General features: G+C 37.0%; 1 protein-coding gene across 2 annotated transcripts in view; it reads right to left on the bottom strand.

Moving 5' to 3' along the window:
• Ankfy1 (ankyrin repeat and FYVE domain containing 1) overlaps window positions 1-22,665 on the bottom strand; it is an 86,834-nt gene that overhangs the window by 55,178 nt on the left and 8,991 nt on the right. For both annotated transcript variants that reach the window (XM_026393912.2, XM_026393913.2), the window contains exons 2-3: window positions 12,318-12,510; window positions 7,680-7,798 (exon numbers count right to left, since the gene is read on the bottom strand). In XM_026393912.2, the coding sequence (XP_026249697.1) occupies window positions 7,680-7,798; window positions 12,318-12,510 (312 nt within the window). The remainder of the gene's footprint in view (window positions 1-7,679; window positions 7,799-12,317; window positions 12,511-22,665) is intronic.

Raw genomic sequence — 22,665 nt, 5'->3', positions numbered from 1 at the left:
TAGCTTCAAAACAGCCATTCTAATGCACTGGAACCTCTCATGTTAGCTGCTAGTGATAAAATGCTAGAGGGGACTATAAATAATCATTGTGCCTGAAGCAAACTGCTTTAACTCAGAAAAACGTAAATATAGTACTCTCCTCTGGGCATCAAGATTTGTCATATTCTCTTGGTCTAAAAGCATATCCTTGCTCCAGGAACAGTATCTTTATAAATTTATATATATATTTTAAATATATAATTTTTTATTTTTATTAAGCTATAGGTGACAAATAAAACTACATATATTTATAGTATACAACATGATTTTTTGTTGTTGTTTTGTTTTTCCAATACTGAGATCCCAATCCAGAGCCTCAGGCATGCTAGTCGATCATGCACTTTACCACTGAGTTACATCCCCAGACCTAATATGATGTGTGTGTACATATAGATATGTGTATGTATATATGTGTGTATATATGTATGCTTTGCAAAATGGTTAAAGCAAGCTAATTAACATCTATCACCTCACAAACTTATATATTGACACTTGATAAAAAGCAAATTTAAAACATAAACTGGAAAAAAAAGATAGCCTATTCAATACATGGTGCTGGGAAAACTGGAAATCCAAATGCAGCACAATGAAATTAAACCTCTCCTCTCACCCTGCACAAAAATCAATTCAAATTGGATCAAAGACTAGAATAAAAACCCTGCATCTAACAGAAGAAAAAGTAGGTCAAATCTTCATCATGTCAGCTTAGGACCTGACTTCTTGAACAAGACTACTAAAGAGCAAGAAGTAAAATCAAGAATCAATAAATGGGCCAGGCATGGTGGCTCCCGCCTGAAATCCCAGCAGCTCCGGAGGCTGAGGCAAGAGGATCACAAATTCAAAGCCCACCCTGGCAATGGCGAGGCACCAAGCAAATCAGTGAGACCCTGTCTCTAAATAAAATACAAACAGAGCTGGGGATGTGGCTCAGTGGTTGAGTGTCCTGGTACAAAAACAAACAAACAAAAAAACAGTATATGATATCTGTTGTGTTTTACCAATTCTTTTTTTTTTTTTTTTCTCCCTGTGGTACTAGGGATTGAACCTAGGGGACTCGAGCAGAGCTACATCCCCATCCCAACTGAAAGCCACAATCCCATTCCAATCCTTTTTATTTTTGTTTCAAGACAGGGTCTTGCTAAGTTGCCAAGTTTGGCTTCCAACCTGTGATCCTCTTATCTCACTCAGTTTCCCAAGCTGCTAGGATTACAGTATGTAATTTTAGTACACCTAGCTGTAGTAAAATTCTTATAATAATCAACAATAGAATTAATAAAAACCTGTCTCAAATAAATTTAAAAAAATTAAAAAGGGCTGGGGATATAGCTTAGTGGTACAGCACCTGTGGGTTCAATCCCTAGTACTGGTAAAAAAAAAAAAAAAAAAAAAGAGTTAAAATTGATTTTGAAGATTTTTTTCCCCCTTTCAAGAAATCTCAATAAGACAAAAACTTCAAAAGAAAAATGCTGAGGGGACTGGGGTTGTAGTTCAGTGGTAGAGCACTTACCAGGCATGTGTGAAGCCCTGAGTTCAATCCCTAATACCACATAAACCTAAATAAACCAAATAAAGGCATTATGTCCATCTACAACTAAAAATATTTTTTAAAAAAAATATTAAGCTTAAGAAATTCATTTTTCTAAGAATATAAGCCTCAAGCAAGTAAGAATTTAATTTTATTCACTGTTGTATTGCTAGCACTTTGAAAAAAAACATGCCACTCAACTTTTGTTATATTGGAGTAATTTCAAAGAGGCTGAACACCAATAAATCCATAAAATGATTTTATCAAGTCTGTTAGTGTGGAAAAGCTCAACTTAAAATATAGCTTTTATGCTATTTATATACTTGTTTACATGAGCCTGTTTTTAATCTCCTTCAAACTGCCGGGCAGCAATGCCATGTTGGTGCTTTTAGGTATCATATAACACAGGCTTCCAAGCAGTTTTAGTTGCTGCAACCCAAGATTTAAGCATTCATACATATCCCTAGCAGGATTGCTGGGAAAAACAAACAGAACCATATATCTCTCCCCCATGACACACTTGAAAGATAAATTTTATAAAGAAAGTAAAGATGCTATAGGTTCTATTAGTTATCATTGTAGTTGCCTAAAACCCATTCATTGGTTTTGAAGTAGATCACTCCTGAAAGCAAACCTGATAACAGGATCAATACATGCTTATTATTTACAACAGGAGGAGGGACTTTTCGTTTTTGGTTTGGTTTTTGTAGTGCTGGGGATAGAACCCAGGGCTTTGAACATGCTAGGCAAGTACTCTACAACTAAGCTACATCCCCAGCCCTCCAAGAACATTTAATGGTATTAACATTCTCCTTTCCTACACTCTAGAAAACCTGATTCACAGTGAAGAAATCTTGTGACCAGAAAACACTGAGTTAAAGGTAATTTTAAATGTTAAGCACTAAAAAAGTTCAATACAGTCATAGTTGTGTAGGTCTATCATCCCAGTGATTCCGAAGGCTGAGGAAAGAGGATTCCAAGTTCCAGGACAGTCACAGCAACTTGGAGAGACCTTGTCTCAAAACATATAAAAAGGGGTAAAGATGTAGCCCAGTGAAAAAGCATCTGTAGGTTCAATCCCAAGTAGCACAATTTTTAAAATTCAGCATAAATAAAATTTTAAATCCAATGTTTAAATAAGGCTTTTTATACCTTAATGCAATTTTCTGTGTTCTTTTGTAATTATATTTGTTCCAGAAGAGTCATTTTGTTTTTCCACTTATTAATTTTAGTTGCAGTCAATATTTCACAACCACAAATAGAATTAAGATTAATATCTAAGCTATCTGAATTACCTATGACAGTATCATAGAAGTCAGATGAGGTTAAAATTAAAAAGTAAGAATATTTCATAGTTCTGCTGCCAAATTACTTTCTAAAACTGTTCAATGCATTTATAATGTCACTGGCAATGTAGAAGAGCACCAATTTCTTGATCCTCAAAACAATTAGGATCATTATTTTCCATATATTTTTCTCTCTTCTAGACTTTGTAAACTGTGTTCAAATACTCAAGACCCTATCATAAGACAGGTGCAGTGGCACACACCTGTAATCCTAGCAATTCAGATGCCTGAGGCAGGAGGATCACAAATTTGAAATCAGACTAGCAACATAACAAAACCCTATTTCAATAAAAAATAAAAATGAGTGGGGATATGCCTCGGTGATAGCAGCGTGGCAAGACCCTGCCTCTAAATAAAATATAAAAAAGGGCTGGGGGCTTTATAATATAAAAAAGTGGCTTAGTGGTTAAGTGCCCTGAGTTCAATCTGTGGTATCAAAAAGAAAAAAAAAGTTATTTATAATCAGTTCTATATGAAGTCAGAGGTATGAGGCTAAAAAAGAGTACACTTTAAAAAAACTATATTCTGGGATTACACTCACATGGACTGGTGCCCTTCCAGTAGGGACTGTTTCCCAAGCCATGTTCGCATGTGCACACCTGTATGCATATTTGTGTCTTTTGTGTGCTTACAATTGGACCTCAAGGTAAACCCAAGAAATTATCACAAAGATTCAGAGTTAATTCACAGTAAAGAAGCATGAAATATCAGTTCCCCTAAATCCAAGAGATAAATACCTACTTACCCTTTATAACACTGCCCAGGTGTTAACCACTTCTGATACCTTCGTTTTTAATTATTATTATTTTTATTTGTTCTACTTAGTTGTATATGACAGCAGAATGTATTTTAATTTATCGTACACGAATGGAGCACAACATTTCAATTCCCTGGTTGTACACGATGTAGACAGACACCATTTGTGCAATCATACATTACCTAGGATAATGATGTCCATCTCAGTCCACCATCCTTCCTACCCTCTTAACTCCTCCCCACCCTCCCCTTTACCCAATCCAAAGTACCTCAATTCCTCCCATGCTCTGCCCCCCATCATAGATCAGCATCCACTAATCAGAGAAAATATTTGGCCTTTAGTTTTTGGGGATTCACTTACTTCGCTTAGCATAATATTCTCCAACCCTATGCATTTACCTGTAACTGCCATAATTTTACTCTCTTTTAATGCTGAGTAATATTCCATTGTGTATATATACCACGGTTTCTTTATGCATTCATCTATTGAGGGGTATCGAGGTTGGTTCCACAGTTTAGCTATTGTGAATTCAGCTGCTATAAACATTGGTATGGCTATGTCACTATAGTATGCTGGTTTTAAGTCTTTTGGGTATAGACTGAGGAGTGGGATAGCTGGGTCAAATGGTGTTTCTACTCCTGGTTTTCTGAGAAATCTTCATACTGCTTTCCAAAGTGGTTGCACCAATTTGTAGTCCCACTGGAAATTCATATGTAGCAAAATGAGTGTCATTTTGAAAGTAGATTCTCCATCACTCATCCTCTTGGGATGGAGACAATCATTCCCATTGAACCCTGCCCTAATTGAAAATTCATGAATTAAACTACTATCAATTGCTTCAGTCTCTGGATGTCTTTTCCTATGAGATGAGTCTCTTAAAGGCAGAATATTGTTGGATCTTTTTTTTTTTTTTTTTTTTGATCCTATCTGCCACTGTACGTCTTTTAATTGATGAGTTTAAGCCATTAACATTCAGGGTTATTATTGAGACATGGTTCGTATTGCCAGTCATTTTGGTTTATTTTTGGTTTTTAACTTGACATGGTTTCTCCTTTGAATTTTCCTTTAGTGTAGTTCCTCCCTTTGCTGATTTTCATGTTGTTGTTTTTTTTTTTTCTCTTTATGGAATATTTTGCAGAGAATATTCTGTAGTGCAGGCTTTCTTGCTAAAATTCTTTTAATTTTTGCTTATCATGGAAGGTTTTTATTTGGTCAACAAATCTGAAGCTTAATTTTGCTGGATATAAGATTCTTGGTTGGCATACATTTTGTTTCAGAGCTTGGTATATGTAGTTCCAGGATCTCCTCTCCGATTGGCTGGTTTCCCCCTATATGTAATCTGAAACTTTTCTCTTGCAACTTTTAAAATTCTATCCTTATTCTGTGCTAGGCATTTTCATTATAATATACCCTGGTGTCGATCTGTTATAATTTTGTACATTGTAAGCCTGTAAGCCTCTTGTATTTGATTTTCCAATTCATTCTTCATGTTTGGGAAATGTCCTGATATTATTTCATTGAAGAGATTGTGCTTTCCTTTGGTTTGTATCTCTGTGCCTTCCTCTATGACGATAATTCTTTGGTCTTTTAATGTTGTCCCATAATTCTTCAAGGTTCTGTTCATGGTTTCTCACCATCTTCACTATGTGGTCAACTTTATTTTCAAGATTATATATTTTGTCCTCATTGCCTTAGGTTCTGTCTTCCAAGGGATCTAGTCTGTTGTTGATGCTTTCTATTGAATTTTTATTTAGTTTATTGTTTCCTTCATTTCAAGGATTTTTTTTTTCCACGAGTTTTCTCTCTCTTTCTTGAAGTAATCTTTTGCTACCTGTATTTCCTCTCTTATCTCTTTGTTGGAACTGTCAACTGTTGTCTGTATTTGCTCTCTTAATTCATTCTTTGCTTCTCAGATTCTGAACTACTTCTCTGACATTTCACCTACTGTGCTATCAATGGAATCCAATCTATTATTGGATCAGCTTGGTTTGTTTGGGTCATTTTCCTCCCGTTTCTTCATATTGTCCATATATCTTCCTCTCTAGCAGTGTGGATTCAAGGGTCTATCTGCTCCTACAGAATGGAGGGCCAGCCAGGGTGGAAGCCATCCACTGCTGTTCCTTTCGCCCAGGGGGTGGGCCGGGGTCACAGCAGTCTGCTCCTGATACTTTCTTTATCAGCTCAATTTAGCCTCTTTAGTACCACATAGTTTAGCAATTGTATTACTGTATTTATAGTTCTGGCCTAAAATGTTAATTGCCTGTTGTTCCCAACAGAGTATGAGCTCCATATGGCAGGGAAAATATTATAATCATCCTGGTACATGGAAATAGAACCTTATAAACTGGCAAACTTTCTAAATAAAGACATAAATCAGTAGCATTGTCACACAACTTATCGCTTCCACAAATATGTCCTTGATTAGTTGATTATATATTTATTTATATATGCCATGCATGATAGGCAAGCATTCTATCACCACACTACACCCCCAACCCAATGTATCCTAACTTTTGGACTTATGCCTGGATATTCTCCTCATATTATAATTCTCATATTATTAATAGCACAATAAAATAGCCCAATGTATCCATTACTATTCTTTTAAAATAGTACTTAAAGTGTATAACATTATGTATGAAATGATTACTATACTGAAATAAATTAACCTATCTATCACCTCACATAGTTACCCAAACCTATTAAAAAAAAATTTTTTTTTTATTTTTTTGAGCGGGGCTTACTGGGACGTGAACCCAGGGGCACTCTACCATTGAGCTAAGTTCCCAGTCTTTGTTCAAATTTTTTTTTTCTTTTGAGACAGGATCTGACTAAATTGCTTAGGGCCTCCGTAAGGTATTGAGGCTGATCTCGAATCTTTGATCCTCCTGTCTCAGCCTTTTGAATCACTGGAATTATAGGCATGTACCACCACACCTGGCCCAAAGGTGTTATAATTCTAAAGGCTAGCTGAATGCAGTAGGGCACACCTGTAAACCCAGGAGTTTGGGAAGCTGAGGCAAGAGGACTGTAAGTTCAAAGCCAGCCTCAGCAAAATCTAGGCACTAAGCAACACAGTGAGACCCTATCTCAAAGTTAAAAATAAAAAAGGGCTAGGCATGTGGCTTAGTGGTCAAGTGCCCCTTGGTTCAATCACCAGTGCCCGCCCCCCCCCCAAAAAAATTCTAAATGCTAATGATATCCTTTGATTTTAAAGAAAAAATACTGTTATTCTTTATAATAACTGTTACTCAGAGTTAAATATTTTCAGAAGAGAAAAAGTATTCTGCAAGTTACAAAATTTTAACCAACCCTGAAGGACTTTCTCCATACAGTACAGGCAGAATTGTTTTTTCTGCACATACTTCTATGTTTATGACATTATCACTATATAAAATGAGTTTCTAGGGGCTGGGGATGTGGCTCAAGTGGTAGCGCGCTCGCCTAGCATGCATGCGGCCCGGGTTCGATCCTCAGCACCACATACAAACTAAGATGTTGTGTCCGCCAAATACTAAAAAATAAATATTAAAATTCTCTCTCTCTCTCCCACTCTTTCCCTCTCTCTCACTCTTTCTTAAATAAATAAATAAATAAAATGAGTTTCTGAAAAGCTATTCCTATTTTATGAATCCTAATAACATTTTAGATACTCAAATATTTAAGATTTTTATTAAAGGGGGCTGCAGTTGTGGCTCAGTGAGAGAGCCTAGCATATGTAAGGCACTGGGTTTGATTCCCAGCACCACAAAAAAATAAATGAATAAAATAAAGGTCAAACAACTTCTAAAAAAATTGTTTTTAAATTTTTATTAGGAATTAAACACAAGAATCCACAAATGACAAGCTAAGGAGATTCACCAAATATTTAAGTAGTTCTTGATCTCTATCAATTGAATAGAAAAATACTTTACTTTCACTAAACCACAAATATTTCAAGATGACACACATAACTTTCTACCAGGAGTTCTTGTACTATCAATTTTGTGTCCCTGATGGGTCAGAGGCTCACCTGACAGGTCCAGTTCCTCAGTGGAAGACAAGTTAGCCAGACTCCAGCTGTCACTACGGGCTGCCAGGACAAACTTATGAGCACTGATGTGCCTGCCTCCAACCTTTATTTTCAGATCACTGGTGAAAAAATTCACAGATATAAAAAGAAAAATATCATCATAATTAGATATAACTAGAATTCACAACTAATAAATACATGGGTATTGACTGATCAACATGCATCTGCAAAAGAAAAAAATCACAACAAAATTATTTCTATACACTAGCTCTGAATTCTAATAGATCATGTTTATAATATGTTGCTAGAAATGTTTTCTGTTGACTTTAATTCACATGGTATGCAGTGCTTTTAAATATAACTCCTATAAGTTAAGCAGGATGATTAATTAATATATAAAATTTTTTTTTCAGAACAGATTAAGATAAACCATTAGGAGAGAAAGACAGAAAGCTTAAACCCTGTGATGACAGCTCTGAAACTATGGTGCTGCTGTGCTCTATATTAATGCTCAAGCAAGGTTAAACAGAAAAACTATGAACAAATTAGCTTTGACAAATCAGTCAAGAATATGGAAATCAATACCTGTTCCCAGCAGAAACATTCAGAGCATTTATTAATGAGCATTTAAGAGGAGAAGAAATCTTTTATTTTTTTTAAATTTTTCCATATTTACAACATACCAAATGTGAAAAGAGCTTCCCAAATAGGTATTTACACCTACCTCTGAAATGTCAATGCTAAGGTAGAAATGCACTTGGGCAAGTAACAATGATGACCCACTGGGCTGACATGAGCATGTGCCATATGGCTATGTTGGCAGCAATACAGTCATTCATTATTATCATCCTCTGCTTGTATTTATATATTCCTTTTTATTTTCTTATTACCCTTTAAATTTATTAAAATTATTTATATCTTTAGAAATTAAATAGACAAAAACTATTACATGGGGGGAATAAAAGAAGCTATTACATGAATTAACTCATCTACATAAAAGGAGACTAACAGAATATTGTTGTTTCTTCTTTTTTATTTTTCATGGTACTAGGAATTGAACCCAGGGCTTCATGCATGCTAGGCAAGCACTCTACCACTAAGCTACATGCCCAGCCCTCCTTTTTAAAAAGGAAAAATATATATATTTTGAGACAGGGTCCTTTTTTTAAAAATATTTTTAGTTGTAGATGGACACAATACCTTTATTTTATTTATTTACTTTTACGTTGTGCTGAGGATCGAATCCAGTGCCTCGCACATACTAAGGCAAATTCTCTACCACCGAGCTACAACCCCAGCCTGAAGCAGGGTCTTGCCAAATCCCATATTTGAGGCTGGCCTCAAATATGAAATTTTCCTGATTCTGCCTCCTGAGTAGCTGGGGTTATGGATATGCACCATTTCACCCAGCTCAAATATTGTTTCCATGTTAACACTTGATAAATTATGTCCCACAAAATAGTATCTAGAACAAGCTTTATAATTCCATAAGAGCATTGATAGTTGTAGTTCTATTAAAGACCAAGCTGTAACTCATTAGATCACAAGATTAAAAATATTTATTATTGTAAGTTGTTATAGTAAAAACAATGTATTCATCAATAAAGAAGAAATAGAACTAATATTCTATTTAAAACAACATAAAACCGCCTCAAATTACATACAATGGTAGTTTTAAGAACTGAATGAAAATACAAACTATTTAGAAAACACATGGTGGCATGTGCCTGTAATCCCAGTCAGTGAACTTAGAAGGCTGAGACAGGAGGATCATGAGTTTAAGGCCACCCTAAGCAACTTAATGAGACCCAGTCTCAAAATAAAAGTAAAAAAAGGTCTGGGAATATAGGTGCCTTTGAGGTCAATCCCCAGTACAACAAAAAAGAATTCGATTCTGGGCTGGGGTTGTGGCTCAGCAGTAGAATGCTTGCCTAGCACATTCGAGGCCCTGAGTTTGATCCTCAGCAGCACATAAAAATAAACAAACAAAATAAAGGTATTGTGTCCAACTACAACTAAAAAATAAAATATCAAAAAAATTTTTTTTTAAAAAAAGGAAATAGATTCTAAAAACTTAAATGGATTTTCATTGTCTGTACTGTTTCAACTGTAAGTCCAAAAGCCACAAAAAAATTCTAAAACTAAATATTTCTATAACACTATTCATAAATATCAGGTCAATTTTTTTTCTATCTTTTATAGTCTGACATACCAAAGGAAAATAAAGATAAGGATTTTATTAATAATTTTCCAACACACAAATCAGAACTGGGGGTATAGCTCAGCGGCACAGGACCTGTCTAGCATGTGAAAGACCCTGGGTTTGATCCCCAACACTGCAGAAAAGTAAATTTAAAAAGAGGATTTTCTTTAAAATATGAAAACTAGGATGCTATCACTGGAGAGCATATACAAATAAAGTTTCTTGCTAGAGTTTCTCAAACATTTCAATGAGAAAAACCACAAACTTGGTTGGTAAAATATTGAATCCAATAAAAAATATATAAAACCATCATTTTTAACCACCTTATGGAGACAAAAGCCTTCTCTTGACCTAAAATAAAAATAAAAGATATGTACCCATTTCTTCCACATTTCTCAACAGAAAAAAATTTCAAACTGTATATCAGTTACTGCAGTTATCAAAATGCACATAAAAATAATAGTTCTTCAACAAAATGCAGGTTATGAGACAAAGGTAGTTTTTTACTATCTTGGCAAGAAGATACTTGCTTTAAAAATTGATTTCTCAATTTTAGTTATCCCCCTCTCAAGGGCTCAGTCCTTTATGAAGGTTCCATTCCCCACCTCTTACTCAATTATAGATAATAGGGCGGGATATAGCTCAGATTATAGAGTGCTTGCCTTGAATGCACAGAGCCCTAGGTTCAATTCCCAGCACCACAAAAAAAAAAAAAAAAAAAAATCAAAACAATTATAGATAATAGTAGATAATAAGATAAGTATTCAACCTTCTTTAGGGAAAAGGCAGGTTTTAAAAGCTGAAGGGAGACACACTGGCATTATAAAACCATACTATAACTGAGCAAGTAAAAAGTGACCAGAGTGGAATCTGCCCGTTCTCATTCCCATTATCTCCTAGAAAGACTACAACATAATGAATATAGTCAAATGACATGTAATTGAGAAGATAAATGATGGGAGCCAACAGGGAAAAGCCTTTAAGCATGGGAGAGACATGTCAGTAACAGACTTATGTTGGACTCCCTTAGGCCAGCGGGAAACAGTTTTCATTTGTCTATAGAAAACAGCAGGAGGAAAGACAATGAACTATATTTGACAAGAAGCTACACATGTATTCAATTTGTGTAACTTTCCTTTACTCATAATAAATACCTACTCTTTGTGGAGGGGAGGAAAGGTATTAGAGTTTTCTTCCTTTTAGAAATGATTAAGATGGTAAATAGTAGTTCAAGATTTTGATCTACTTTAGGTATTATAATTTATTTGGAAATATCATCAATTCTTACCTAGTCCAATCATCTATGTCCCTTAGAGCAATATCCTTTCTTCTATGCACACTCACACCTTTTTTTTCCATATCCACCATCCCAATTTAGTCCTCCATTATTTCTGATTTGTACCACATGCGACATCACAAGTGCTCTCCCTGCTCTTTTCTCTAGTTTCACTTATATGACCTGAGCAGGTTCATCTTCCTAAATACCACTTGCATTATGAAAATCTTCAAACGCAAAAACACTCTACCGTACTTCCTGAAGGATCATGTCCACACTCCTCACCTGAGCATCCATCCTACCTTTTTCACCTCTCCTACTGCTCTCTTCGTAGGTTACCACATACCCTAAACTGTCCTCTAAACTCTCTGTTTCTCTGAGCCTTTTCTTAGTCACTGCCCTTACTTATAGTATCAATGTCTTTACCTACTGAATCCCATCTATTCTTTAACATCTACCTCAAAATTCACTTAATAACAACAGCTGACAATTAGGCACTTACAATATGCCATGCACTACCCTAAGTACTTAACATGTATTTATTAAGTAAAGCCTCACAATGACCTTTAGGTAAGTAGTAAATCCATCTTACAGATTAGGAACTTGAGATGTGATATAGCTTGAAATCACACAGCTAGTAAATGGCCAGCTGGGATTCTTCTGATTCATCATCTTCTTTTTTTGACAAGGCTGGCCTCAAACTGGCAGTCCTCCTGCCTCAACCTCCTGAGTAGCTGGGATTACAGGTGTGTGACACCATGCCCAGCACCAGCTGAGCTTCGAACACAGGCTGTATGGCACCACAATTCAACAGCCAAGCTATATTGCCCACTAGACCTAGGATGGCTTAGATCTAGGATGGCTTTCTCCATCTGAAGAGAAAGTAACCTCTCCCCTTCGGATTCCCAGACATGTAAGCTAATTTCTTTTCAAATTAGCAAAGCTATCACCACGATTCCCACACTTTGTGCTAGACAGAAGCAATAAAAAAGAGAAAAAAAGACTTTGCTTCAAGGAACTTAAATCCTAGGGAATAAAGGCTTGCTAATAATTCTTATTAGAGAGAAATAACTTTGGCAAGAAAATAAACAGTTGCAGTATGTTGTGATGTGGCCCAGGAGAAAAGCAAGAGGGCTCACTTCTGTGTCCAAGATCTCACCTGTACTGCTCTTGCTCATACAGGTCTGCCACTATTGTCAGCAACCGGCTGATAAAGGACTCACTGCTGTTTTCCTTGTTTGCTTGTGCAGCCAAAAGAGTGCATCTCTTCTCTGTCTCTGCCAATTTCTTCTGCAGCTTGACATACTCTTGCCGGAGAAGCATCAAGTGCTTCTCCAACTTGGACACCTCCTCTGAAAGGGAAACAAAGAAGCAAGTTTACTAGTGCAGGCATAAAGCAGATAGCATTCACTATGCCTTCATCCCACAGATGGGAAGTGAAAAAAAATGATGAGTTACATGACAATTCTATTACTTGATTATAGTCCTACAGGATCAGGAATGGTCTTATTTCCAGATGCTGGCCACTGGGCCAAGAAGATCATCATACATATACAAATTTGCAGGCCCTGCCCTGCAAATTCCTTATCGTAAAGTCAGGCACCTCAAGAAAAAAAGGCTATCAAAATCACCTAGGAGATTTTTTTCAAACCACTAATAGTAATAACTTTTACATGTCACATAATCTTCTAAAAGCTTTACAAGAATTCTCTCATATAATCTTCATGACAACCCTATGATGTAGGCACTATCACCAGTAACACTTCACTGAAAAGGACATGGGGGTACAGGGAAATTATAAATTTGCCCAAGGTCAGAAATCTTCTGAGAAACAGGGCTGATGAATGAGCACAGGCATTTGTATTCTAAGAGATTCTAGCAACCGCCACCCTACACTACCTGACACCATCCTTCTTCAGGTGAGGACTGAGGCGGTACATAATGGTTCAAATATGTTCATATTGCAGAGTTGTGTTGTGACAGATAAAAAGGTTAAAAACCACTGTATCTGATCAATAAAATTCAGTGAAAACTTACCCTGTGGCTACTAGGTGCCTGACACTCTGCAATAGTAAGCAAAATCAGATCTATCTGAAATTTTATTACTGGGGGAAATACATATAACTCAAATGATTGTTATTTTCATTTATTACAACTAAGACAATAAAAGATGAAACTATATTCTGACTTAGATTGCCAGAAAGCAAAAACAGTGATGAGAGACTAGAAAGACATTTAATTTAGGAGGTCAGGGAAGGGTCCTCTAGGGAAGTATGAAGTTTCCCTCCTGTTTTAAGTGGCTTTGGAATTTTGGTAGGGCATAGGATTGGGAAACTGCAAACTGGTACCTCTACAAATCAAGACCCCTAATTATGAAACCACAATGATTTTACAATCATCCTCTGGGCCTTGGTTCCCCCACCACAGTTATTTCAAATCTTGACACTACCCTCATGCCCTTTCCCCATCCAATCTGCCTCCTTCTCAGCCAATGTCCTGAAAAACACAAGAGTTAATGCCAATAACACCCACCATTTTAGCAAATACTCCCATCTATCCCAAGTTTCTTCCGCAAAAGCACCGCCCCCATCTAAGCTCTAAATCCCATTCCTTTCTCTTTGTCCTCAGGATCTTTGCTTATCATCAACTTCATCATCCAGCAACTTTGATCTTTCAATCAATGGGTGCTTCTCATCATCAATGGGTTCATATCCTTATTAAAGCAAAACCCTTCTTTCATACCACGTCTGAACAACCTCCACCCTTCCATCTCTAGCTACCACACTATTTACCTTACTAGTAATTCACCTGCCATTCCCTCATTCTGTCCCCACCCACCCTTGAAACTCCTTTCACCAAGGACCTTGACAAATCCAATACATTCTTGCCAGTGGTTCTCCTCTTAAACCTCTATGACGTAGCAGATGACACTGTTGTGGATACCTCTTTTCTTCTTATTTCAGTAAATACAATGCCATCCTTTCTCCAATTCTGGTTCTCTCTTTCAAATATGTCCTTATAACCTCCACACATGACTATATGGACACTCCTTAGACCTCTTCTCAAATATACATTCTCCCCCAAGGGAAGTTCAACAAGATCTCTAGTCTATGCTGATACCACAATCTAGGTACCAGTAATCCAGAGATCCATCTCTCTAGTTCAAATCACACTTCTGATTCATCTATCTAAATGTCCAACATTCTAGTGCTCCACAGACACCTCTAATTTGTTTTGCTCAAAACAAAACTTGAAGCAAATTTGTACTTCTCTCCATGGCCCCATACTAATAAATTACACTAATGTCCAAAAATGTTATGTGGGAATAGACTTAGATGTCTCCTACTCAGTCACATCCAACACTCGCTCAGCAAAAAACTACTGACTTTCCTACCTACACATCACAGAGAATGCTTCCTGTCTTCTGTATTCCCATTTCTACTATAACTTTAATTCAGGTTCTCAGTTATCATTATCAGACCTCCTTCAAGGTGAAAGGATTCACTCTGAGTCTCAGAATCTAACACAGAGCCTAACACACAAGTGCTCACTAAGTATCTAATTAATAAAATTGAACAAATAAAATCCATGAAAAGAGAATTCTTTTCCTTTCATCAACATCAACCCTCTCCCACCTGCCACTCAATAGCTGATTCTTTATAAATGTGAAAACAAGAAAAAAATGGCTCAAAACCTACAGAAAGCTGGTACTACATGCCTATAATCCCAGCTATTTGGGAGGCTGAGACAGGGAGATCACAAGTTCAAGGCCAGCTTGGGCAATTCAGTGAGACTTGTCTCAAAATACAAAAAGCGATGGAGAAGTAGCTCAGTGGCAGAGCTCTATACTAGCATGCACAAGGCCCTGGATTCACTCCCCTGTAGCATACAGACATACACACTCACCGACAAATGGTCAAATCAAAAGTGGCAGATGAGTTTATAGTTATTCTGCAACCATTTACCATTTTCAAAGACGTATGTAATATCAAATTTAGATGTAATAATAGTAAAATTTTAAAAATTAAAAAGATTAAAAAGCAGCCTGTAAAATTATAATTCCAGTTTTATATAAATACTCACTTATGAAGAGTTAAAAGACAGATACCACAAAATATCAGTAGGTCTTCTGAGGAGGAGGGATTTTTATTCTTTACATTTTCTGTATATTTCAAGTGTTCTATAACAAATACATCCTACTTTCCTAATTAGAAAAAGCCTTTCAAGAGAAATTTATTTAAATAAAATAAAGTATCTTCTTCATACATGTAATAGGAAATTTTTTAAAGAGGTCTACATTAAATAAATGCCTGGAGTTAAAAAATAAAAACAAAAACAAAAAAAAAACCTGGATGTCAAGCCAGGTGCAGTGGCACACACTTGTAATCCCAGTAGCTCTCTAGAGGCTGAGGCAGGAGGATTTCAAATTCAAAGCCAGCCTCAGCAATTTAGGCAGACCCTAAGCACTTAGTGAGATCCTGTCTCAAAAAGTAAAAAGGGCTGGAGATGTGGCTCAGTGGTTATGCACCATTGGGTTAATTTCCTGGTAACAACAATGACATCAAAAATTGGATGCTAAGTCTCAGGTATAAAACAATATCCTTGGAATTCTGCTTTTAGCTACTAAACTGATCAGTGTGCTCATGAATTACATATAAACAGAAATTTCCTATAACAAACGTTTTTCAAAATATTTGGCCTACTTAAGGGGGGGAAAAAAACACCTGGAGGTTGAACTCAGGGGAACACTACCATTGAAGTACCTCCAGCCCTTTTAGGATTCATTTATAAACAGGGTCTCAAAGTTGCTGAAGCTAACCTTGAACTTGGGGTTTCCTACACAGCAGGGATTATAAGTGTACACCACAACTGGTCTACTAATATTTAAAATAAACATTGCTTTGGACTGGGGATGTAGCAAAATGGTAGAATCCTTGCCTAGCAAGCATGAGGCCCTAGGTTCAATTCCCAGCACCATGAGAACAAGCAAACAAAACACTGCTTGAAAAATGCTCGCTAAAGGCGATGTTGGCTCAGTGTTGCCTGGCATGCATGAAGCCCTGGCTTCCAACCCCAGCACTGGGGAAAAAAAAAAAAAACTTTGGCTGAAGGAAAGTAGTAGTATTTAAAATGACACTGACATGCCTCCCTAGCTGCCAAACCCCACAGCTGGCCTACTGGTCCCTGCCAAGAAGGATATAGCAATAGAGTGGCAGCCATTAGGCACAGTAGGCCAGCCTTGAGGTGAGCTAGAGAAAGCTGACCCTGTCACTCCAAGGCAGCCAGCCTGCAGAGTCTGGGTGCCTGCTCAGAAGTGCACCACAGGCAGAGCTACAAAGAGCTCCAGACACCCCACTAAGCATGTGCAATCAATGGTCAACCTCCCGCTCCCTGATGAAAAAAAAGAAGTGGGGCAGATATGAATGAAAGTTGGGACTAAAAAATTGACCAATAGAATTAGTACAATTCCAAACCCTAATTAGCATAAATTTGGACCACTAGCAATGAATCAAGTGCTATATAAATCCCTAGAGTAGCACAAGCAGAAGGCGAAAACCTGGTATTGGGACCCCTCTTACACTGCAGGAGTTCAATTCCTGTTTCTATTCTTTGGTAAATCCTACTCTTACACTCACTCATCCGTCTGTGGAGTTCATTCTTCAAATTAACGAAACAAAAACCCAGAAAGTAGAAATTAAAGGTGAGCTGCAGGGGTTTGCTGCAACATTAAAGGGCATGCATGGCCTGTCATTAAGACCTGCAATATTTCTCAGCTGCAGAGGCTTGCAGCTTGTGCAGACCCCACCTGCCAGCACCACATAAAGGTAAATAAATAAAAATATTGTATCCATCTACAAAAACTTAAAAAGGAAAATTAATAGGACATTAATATGAAATATGAAGTCATGAACAAAAGTAAAAACAAATGAAAAGAACTACTAAATAATGAATGAGCTACTTTAAATAACTGCATCACCTCATAGGAAGTCTGAATTGGCAATTACAGAACCAAAAGGTGTAAAGCCCAACATGCTTTAAAAATAATCACCTTTATCCACTTGGAAGAGGTACAAGTCAGGCTGCTCTTTAAAAAATCTTCTCAAGCCAGGAGGAGTGGTGACTGGGGAAGTTGAGGAAGGAGGATCACAAGATCAAGTTCCACCTCAACAACTTAGTGAAACTCTTTCTCAAATTTAAAAATAAAATGGGCTGGGGGATGTTAATGGTAGAGCACCCCAGGATTCAATCTCCAGTACTACCAAAACAAACAAACAAACAAACAAACAAACCCTCTAAGAGGCAACTCCCAGACAACCATAATAAAAAGTATGATAACATCTATATAGTTGATCAATCTAGAAATAGCAATATAAGCATTATCACTTAGAGGTAAATAAGGAAGAAACAAGCAAAAAGAGTGAATGAGTGTGCAAGACTGAGGGGTAGGTAGAAAGAGAAGGCAAAATTTACTTTTTGTCAAGTCACACAGACTGTCCTGGGAATATCACCATTTAGACAGAATCCCAACTAACATTTTTGTTTGTTGTTTCATTTTCTTGGTTTTTGTTTTTGTTTTTTTTTGTTGTTGTTGTTTTTTGTTTCCTTTCATTCATTGATTTGTCCAGAGTTTTAATTCTTAAGAAGACAGGTATAGGGCTGGGGATGTGGCTCAAGCGGTAGCACGCTCGCCTGGCATGCGTGAGGCCCGGGTTCGATCCTCAGCACCACACACAAACAAAGATGTTGTGTCGCCGAAAACTAAAAAAAAATAAATATTAAAATTCTCTCTCTCTCTCTCTCCCTGTCTTTAAAAAAAAAAGAAGAAGAAAACAGGTATATAATCTAGTCATACATCAAAAATGAAGCACCTATGAAGTACCACTGTCAAGGTAAAAACAACCACCTCAGCATCTGTTTTTACCAAGTTACTGGGTAATAGTGAAGATGGACAATTAAGCCAATTCAGTAAAATTTAAAAGCTTTCTGACAAGGGTTACATTTACAGTGTGAAAAGACCCATCTGGCTTAAGCTAAAGCAAAGAAAATAACCAAGAGTTTTTCTTCAAAGGATTTTTTAAAAGCTCATAAGTGTTTGTAACATAGTGGGCCCACAAAATGTAAGAACAATACTAAAGTTTTTTACTTTCTGGGTCAGATCCTCCTTGTAAACTAACATGAGTCAACAACAGGTTTTGTCAAGCAGACATTAATACATAAATGCTATACATTCTTTCTGAGAAATACAAATAATTATAAGCACTGGCCAGACATTGTGGTGCAGGCCTATAATTCCAGGGACTTGGGAAGCTGAGGCAGGAGACTTGCAAGTGCAAGTAACTTAACAAGACCCTGTCTCAAAATAAAAAATAAAAAGGGCTGGGGATGTCACTCAGTGATAAAGTACCCTGGGTTCAATTTCTAGTACCCAAAATAATAATAATAGTAACAACAGCAACAACAGTAAATCCAAGCACATCCTAGTCTTCCAAGAACTCACTACCAAAACCCCGCCACTCACAGGCCTCACAAAAGTCAACTAAAAAGGAGGACCAGCCTCACGCTGTGGGGCATGCCTGTAATCCCAGCACCTTTGGAGACTAAGGCAGGAGAATTTTGAGTTCAAAGCCAGCCTCAGCAAGAGTGAGGTGCTAAGTAACTCAGTGAGACCTGGTCTGTAAATAAAATACAAAATAGGGCTGGGGATGTGGCTCAGTGGTCGAGTGCCCCCGGATTCACACCCCAGTACCAAAAAAAAAAAAAAAAAAAAAAGAAAGAAAAGAAAATACATGTGGAAAAATGAAAATTCATACCACATTGAATCAAATGTATGATATGTCAAGATCATTGTATTGTCTCGAGCAACTAATAAAAAATAAAAACAAAAAAAAAAAAAAAAGAAAAAGAAAGAAAGAGAAAGACCATGGCATACCTCATCTGGCTAGTTCAACCTAAGAGCTGAAGAATTACATCCCACCTTCAAAGAGACAGCTTCTAAGTTGTTATTTTTCATTTTGGAGTGGGTTTGTTTGTTTGTTTTTGTTTTGTTTTGTTTGTGTGTGTGTGTGTGTGTGTGTGTGAGAGAGAGAGAGAGAGAGAATATAGGGGGTGGGGGGTACTGGAAACTAAACCCAGTGGCATTTTATGACTATATCCCCATCCTTTTTTATTTTGAGACCGGGTCTTGCTAAGCTACTCAGGCTGACCCGGAACTTGTGATCCTTCTTCCTCTACTTCCTGAAATTACAGGTACCCCTGGTAGTTTCCAAGTTTTTTCAGGTAACTGGTACCTGTGGATAGGAAATTTTTCTTCCATAAAGCAAACTGAACCATCTAAGCTTGATTTAATCACACTATATTCTAAGCAAATTGAGCATTTTGATCCTTAAGAACCCCAACCCAGCTGGGCACAGCAGCACACCAGTAATCCCAGCTACTCAAGAGGTAAGGCAGGAGGATCATTTGAGCCCAAAAGTTTGAAACCAGCCTGGTCAACACAGCAATACTCAGTCTCAAAAAAAAAAAAAAAAAAGAGAGAGATCACTTAGTACAATATCTGGTTTAGTAAGGTTTGTCACTGCTACTACTACATAGCTAATTTTCACCTGGGGTTTCTTCTTCCTTCCAACTTTCCTTTTGAAAAATAAGCCTACAAACTTAAATAATAGATAAAGCCTACAATTTCACCAGAAGAGCTCCAGGCTATCACTGAAGCAACTTCCTTTACAATTTTATCATGTTTCTTTCACCAAAATACCTATTTGTTCTTTCCAGTGCAGACTGGGGCCAGGAATTTTAATAAGCATCCTTTCTGATACTTTATGAGTCTTGATATAATCAAAGATGCTTAAGACAAAAAAGTGTGCATTCACTATGAATAGAATTGGGCTACAACAGAACCCAATGTCTAGTGAAAACAAAAGTTAATCATGTCTTGGGAAATTACATGGGATAGTTAGGAAATGGAGCAACAATTATGCTTATAATATTCATTCTTTTAGTACTGGGAACTTAATTCTGGGGCATTCATCCACTGAGCCATATTCCCAGCTCTATTTTATATTTTATTTAGAGACAGAGTCTGAGCTGCTTAGTGTCTTGCTTTTGCTAAGGCTGGCTTTGAACTTATGATCCTCCTGCCTCAGCCTCCCGAGCTGCTGGGACCACAGGTGTGAGCCATTGCATCCAGCTATAATATTCTTTTTAAGTTAGGAGCTGCCAAACTTTTCTGTAAAGGGCCAGACAGTAAATATTTAATGCTCTGTGTGTACAGTCTCAGTGGCACTACTCAACTCTGCTATTGTAACACAAAATCACAAATGAATATGTGACTGTGTTCTCTAAAAAACCTCATTTATAGACACTAAAAATTAAATTGTGTTACTTTTCACATATTTTTCTTCAACCACTTAAAATATGGTTTAAATATATAATACTTAGTATGTATATGTTATAAAAATACATAATTATGACATTGTAAGATGCAATGTTATATATATTTTATATATGTATATATGAATATATTCATTCATTCATTCATTCATTCATTCTTGGCTTGAGACTACAAAAAAATAAGTTAACAAGTCCCAGTTCAAATCTGGCTGAGAGGCCATGGTTTACCAACCTCTATCCTAGGTGATTTTTAAAGAATTAATGTATCAAAATGATAGACCAAACAAAAAGGAAGCAAACGCCTAGCATCCTACATTGTTCCACTTCCTCTTACCAGTCCCCAAGCCACTAGAACAGCCCTTGCACCTTCAAGGTGTGCTCCTCTCCAGGGTCACTTACGTGCCATTCTATGCAGGCTCATGATTTTCCAACCTGGACAAACTTCTCTTCCACAATGTTACACTGCAAACTGCCTAGTCTCTTTCTTCAAAAGACTGTATCTTCTTCTTCCCCATCAATTTCTCAAGAGAGTTCTCTTGAGTCACTATTTCCTAGCCTCCCTAATCTGAAATTTGGTTTCTACCCATACTACTCTACTAGTCTTAATCACAATGATAAAACTGCCCACTCAACTGCCTTTTCCAATTTATTCTCCAAGTTTCTCAAACTTTCTACAGTCCAGTTCTCAATTAGCTTATCCTTCTTGAAACTCTTTGTTTTGGCTTCCTACCTCTGTACTTTTCTTTCTACCTTTCTTAGAGATCCTTTGTCTCCTACTGTGAATACCTACTTTCTAATAGGACACAAATCCTGCTGGGTAGGGTAGCACATATCTGTAATCCCAGCTATTTGGGAGGCTGAGATAGGAGGAATGTCAAAACTGAAAATTTTTTAAAGATCTGGGTATATAGCTCAGCATGCACCAGGCCCTGGTTCAGTTCTCAGAACACAATCAAGCAATAAAAATAAAAGAACACAATCCGGGGCTGGGGATGTGGCTCAAGCGGTAGCGCGCTCGCCTGGCATGCGTGTGGCCCGGGTTCGATCCTCAGCACCACATACAAAGATGTTGTGTCCGCCGAGAACTAAAAAATAAATATTAAAAATTCTCTCTCTCTCTCTCTCTCTCTCCTCTCTATCTTAAAAAAAAAAAAAAAAAAAAAAAGAACACAATCCTTCAAGGTTCAGACCTAGAACTTACTTTCTAAACTTTCTTCCTTAAATAATGTCTCATTCACACCCATACTTTCTACTGTTGGTACTATGTAAATTTTCCAAAATCTCCCTCCCCTTCAACAGCTCCTAATATAAGGATGACTCATTGAAAAAACAAATTCAACAAGTCCAAAACCAATCTTAACATCTTCTTCAAATCAATCTCTTTTTCCTCCTTCCATTTCATTTGTTATCCAGACTTGAAAGCTCTGTGTTAATATGTACAAAATGTGATTCATTCCTAGTAGCATAGCAAATGTATAAAATACTTAGGAATATATTTAACAAGAAATATGCAATACATGCAGAGTAAAAACAACATGACACTGCTGAGAAACTACAGATAACCTAAATAAGTGGAGAAATATACAATGCTCATGGATTGGAAGGCTCAATATTGTTAAGACATTCTTCCAAAATTGATAAGATTCAATATCATCCCAATAAAAATTCCAGAAGTTTTTGTAGAAAAGATGATTCTAAAGTTTATATAAAAATGCAAAGTGGGGCTGGGGTTGTGGCTCAGTGGTGGAGTGCTCGCCTAGCATGTATTAAGCACTGGGTTCGATCCTCAGCACCACATTGAAATAAAATAAAGATATTGTGTCCATCTAAAACTAAAAATTAAATGTTCAAAAGGCATCAGAGCCGGGGCTGGGGATGTGGCTCAAGCGGTAGCGCGCCATGCCTGGCATGCGTGCGGCCCGGGTTCGATCCTCAGCACCACATACCAACAAAGATGTTGTGTCCGCCGAGAACTAAAAAATAAATATTAAAAAAAATTCTCTCTCTCTCTCTCTCTCTCTCTCTCTCTCTCTCTCTCTCTCTCTCTCTCTACTCTCTCTTTAAAAAAAAAAAAAAAAAAAAAAGGCATCAGAGCCATGCTACTTCAATGAAGAAAA

Source organism: Urocitellus parryii, chromosome 7 (genome assembly GCF_045843805.1).
Source record: "Urocitellus parryii isolate mUroPar1 chromosome 7, mUroPar1.hap1, whole genome shotgun sequence".
In the NCBI taxonomy this organism is placed as follows: domain Eukaryota; kingdom Metazoa; phylum Chordata; class Mammalia; order Rodentia; family Sciuridae; genus Urocitellus; species Urocitellus parryii.
The sequence above is the reverse complement of the archived record's forward strand: the minus strand, read 5'-3'. Positions and strand labels throughout refer to the sequence as shown.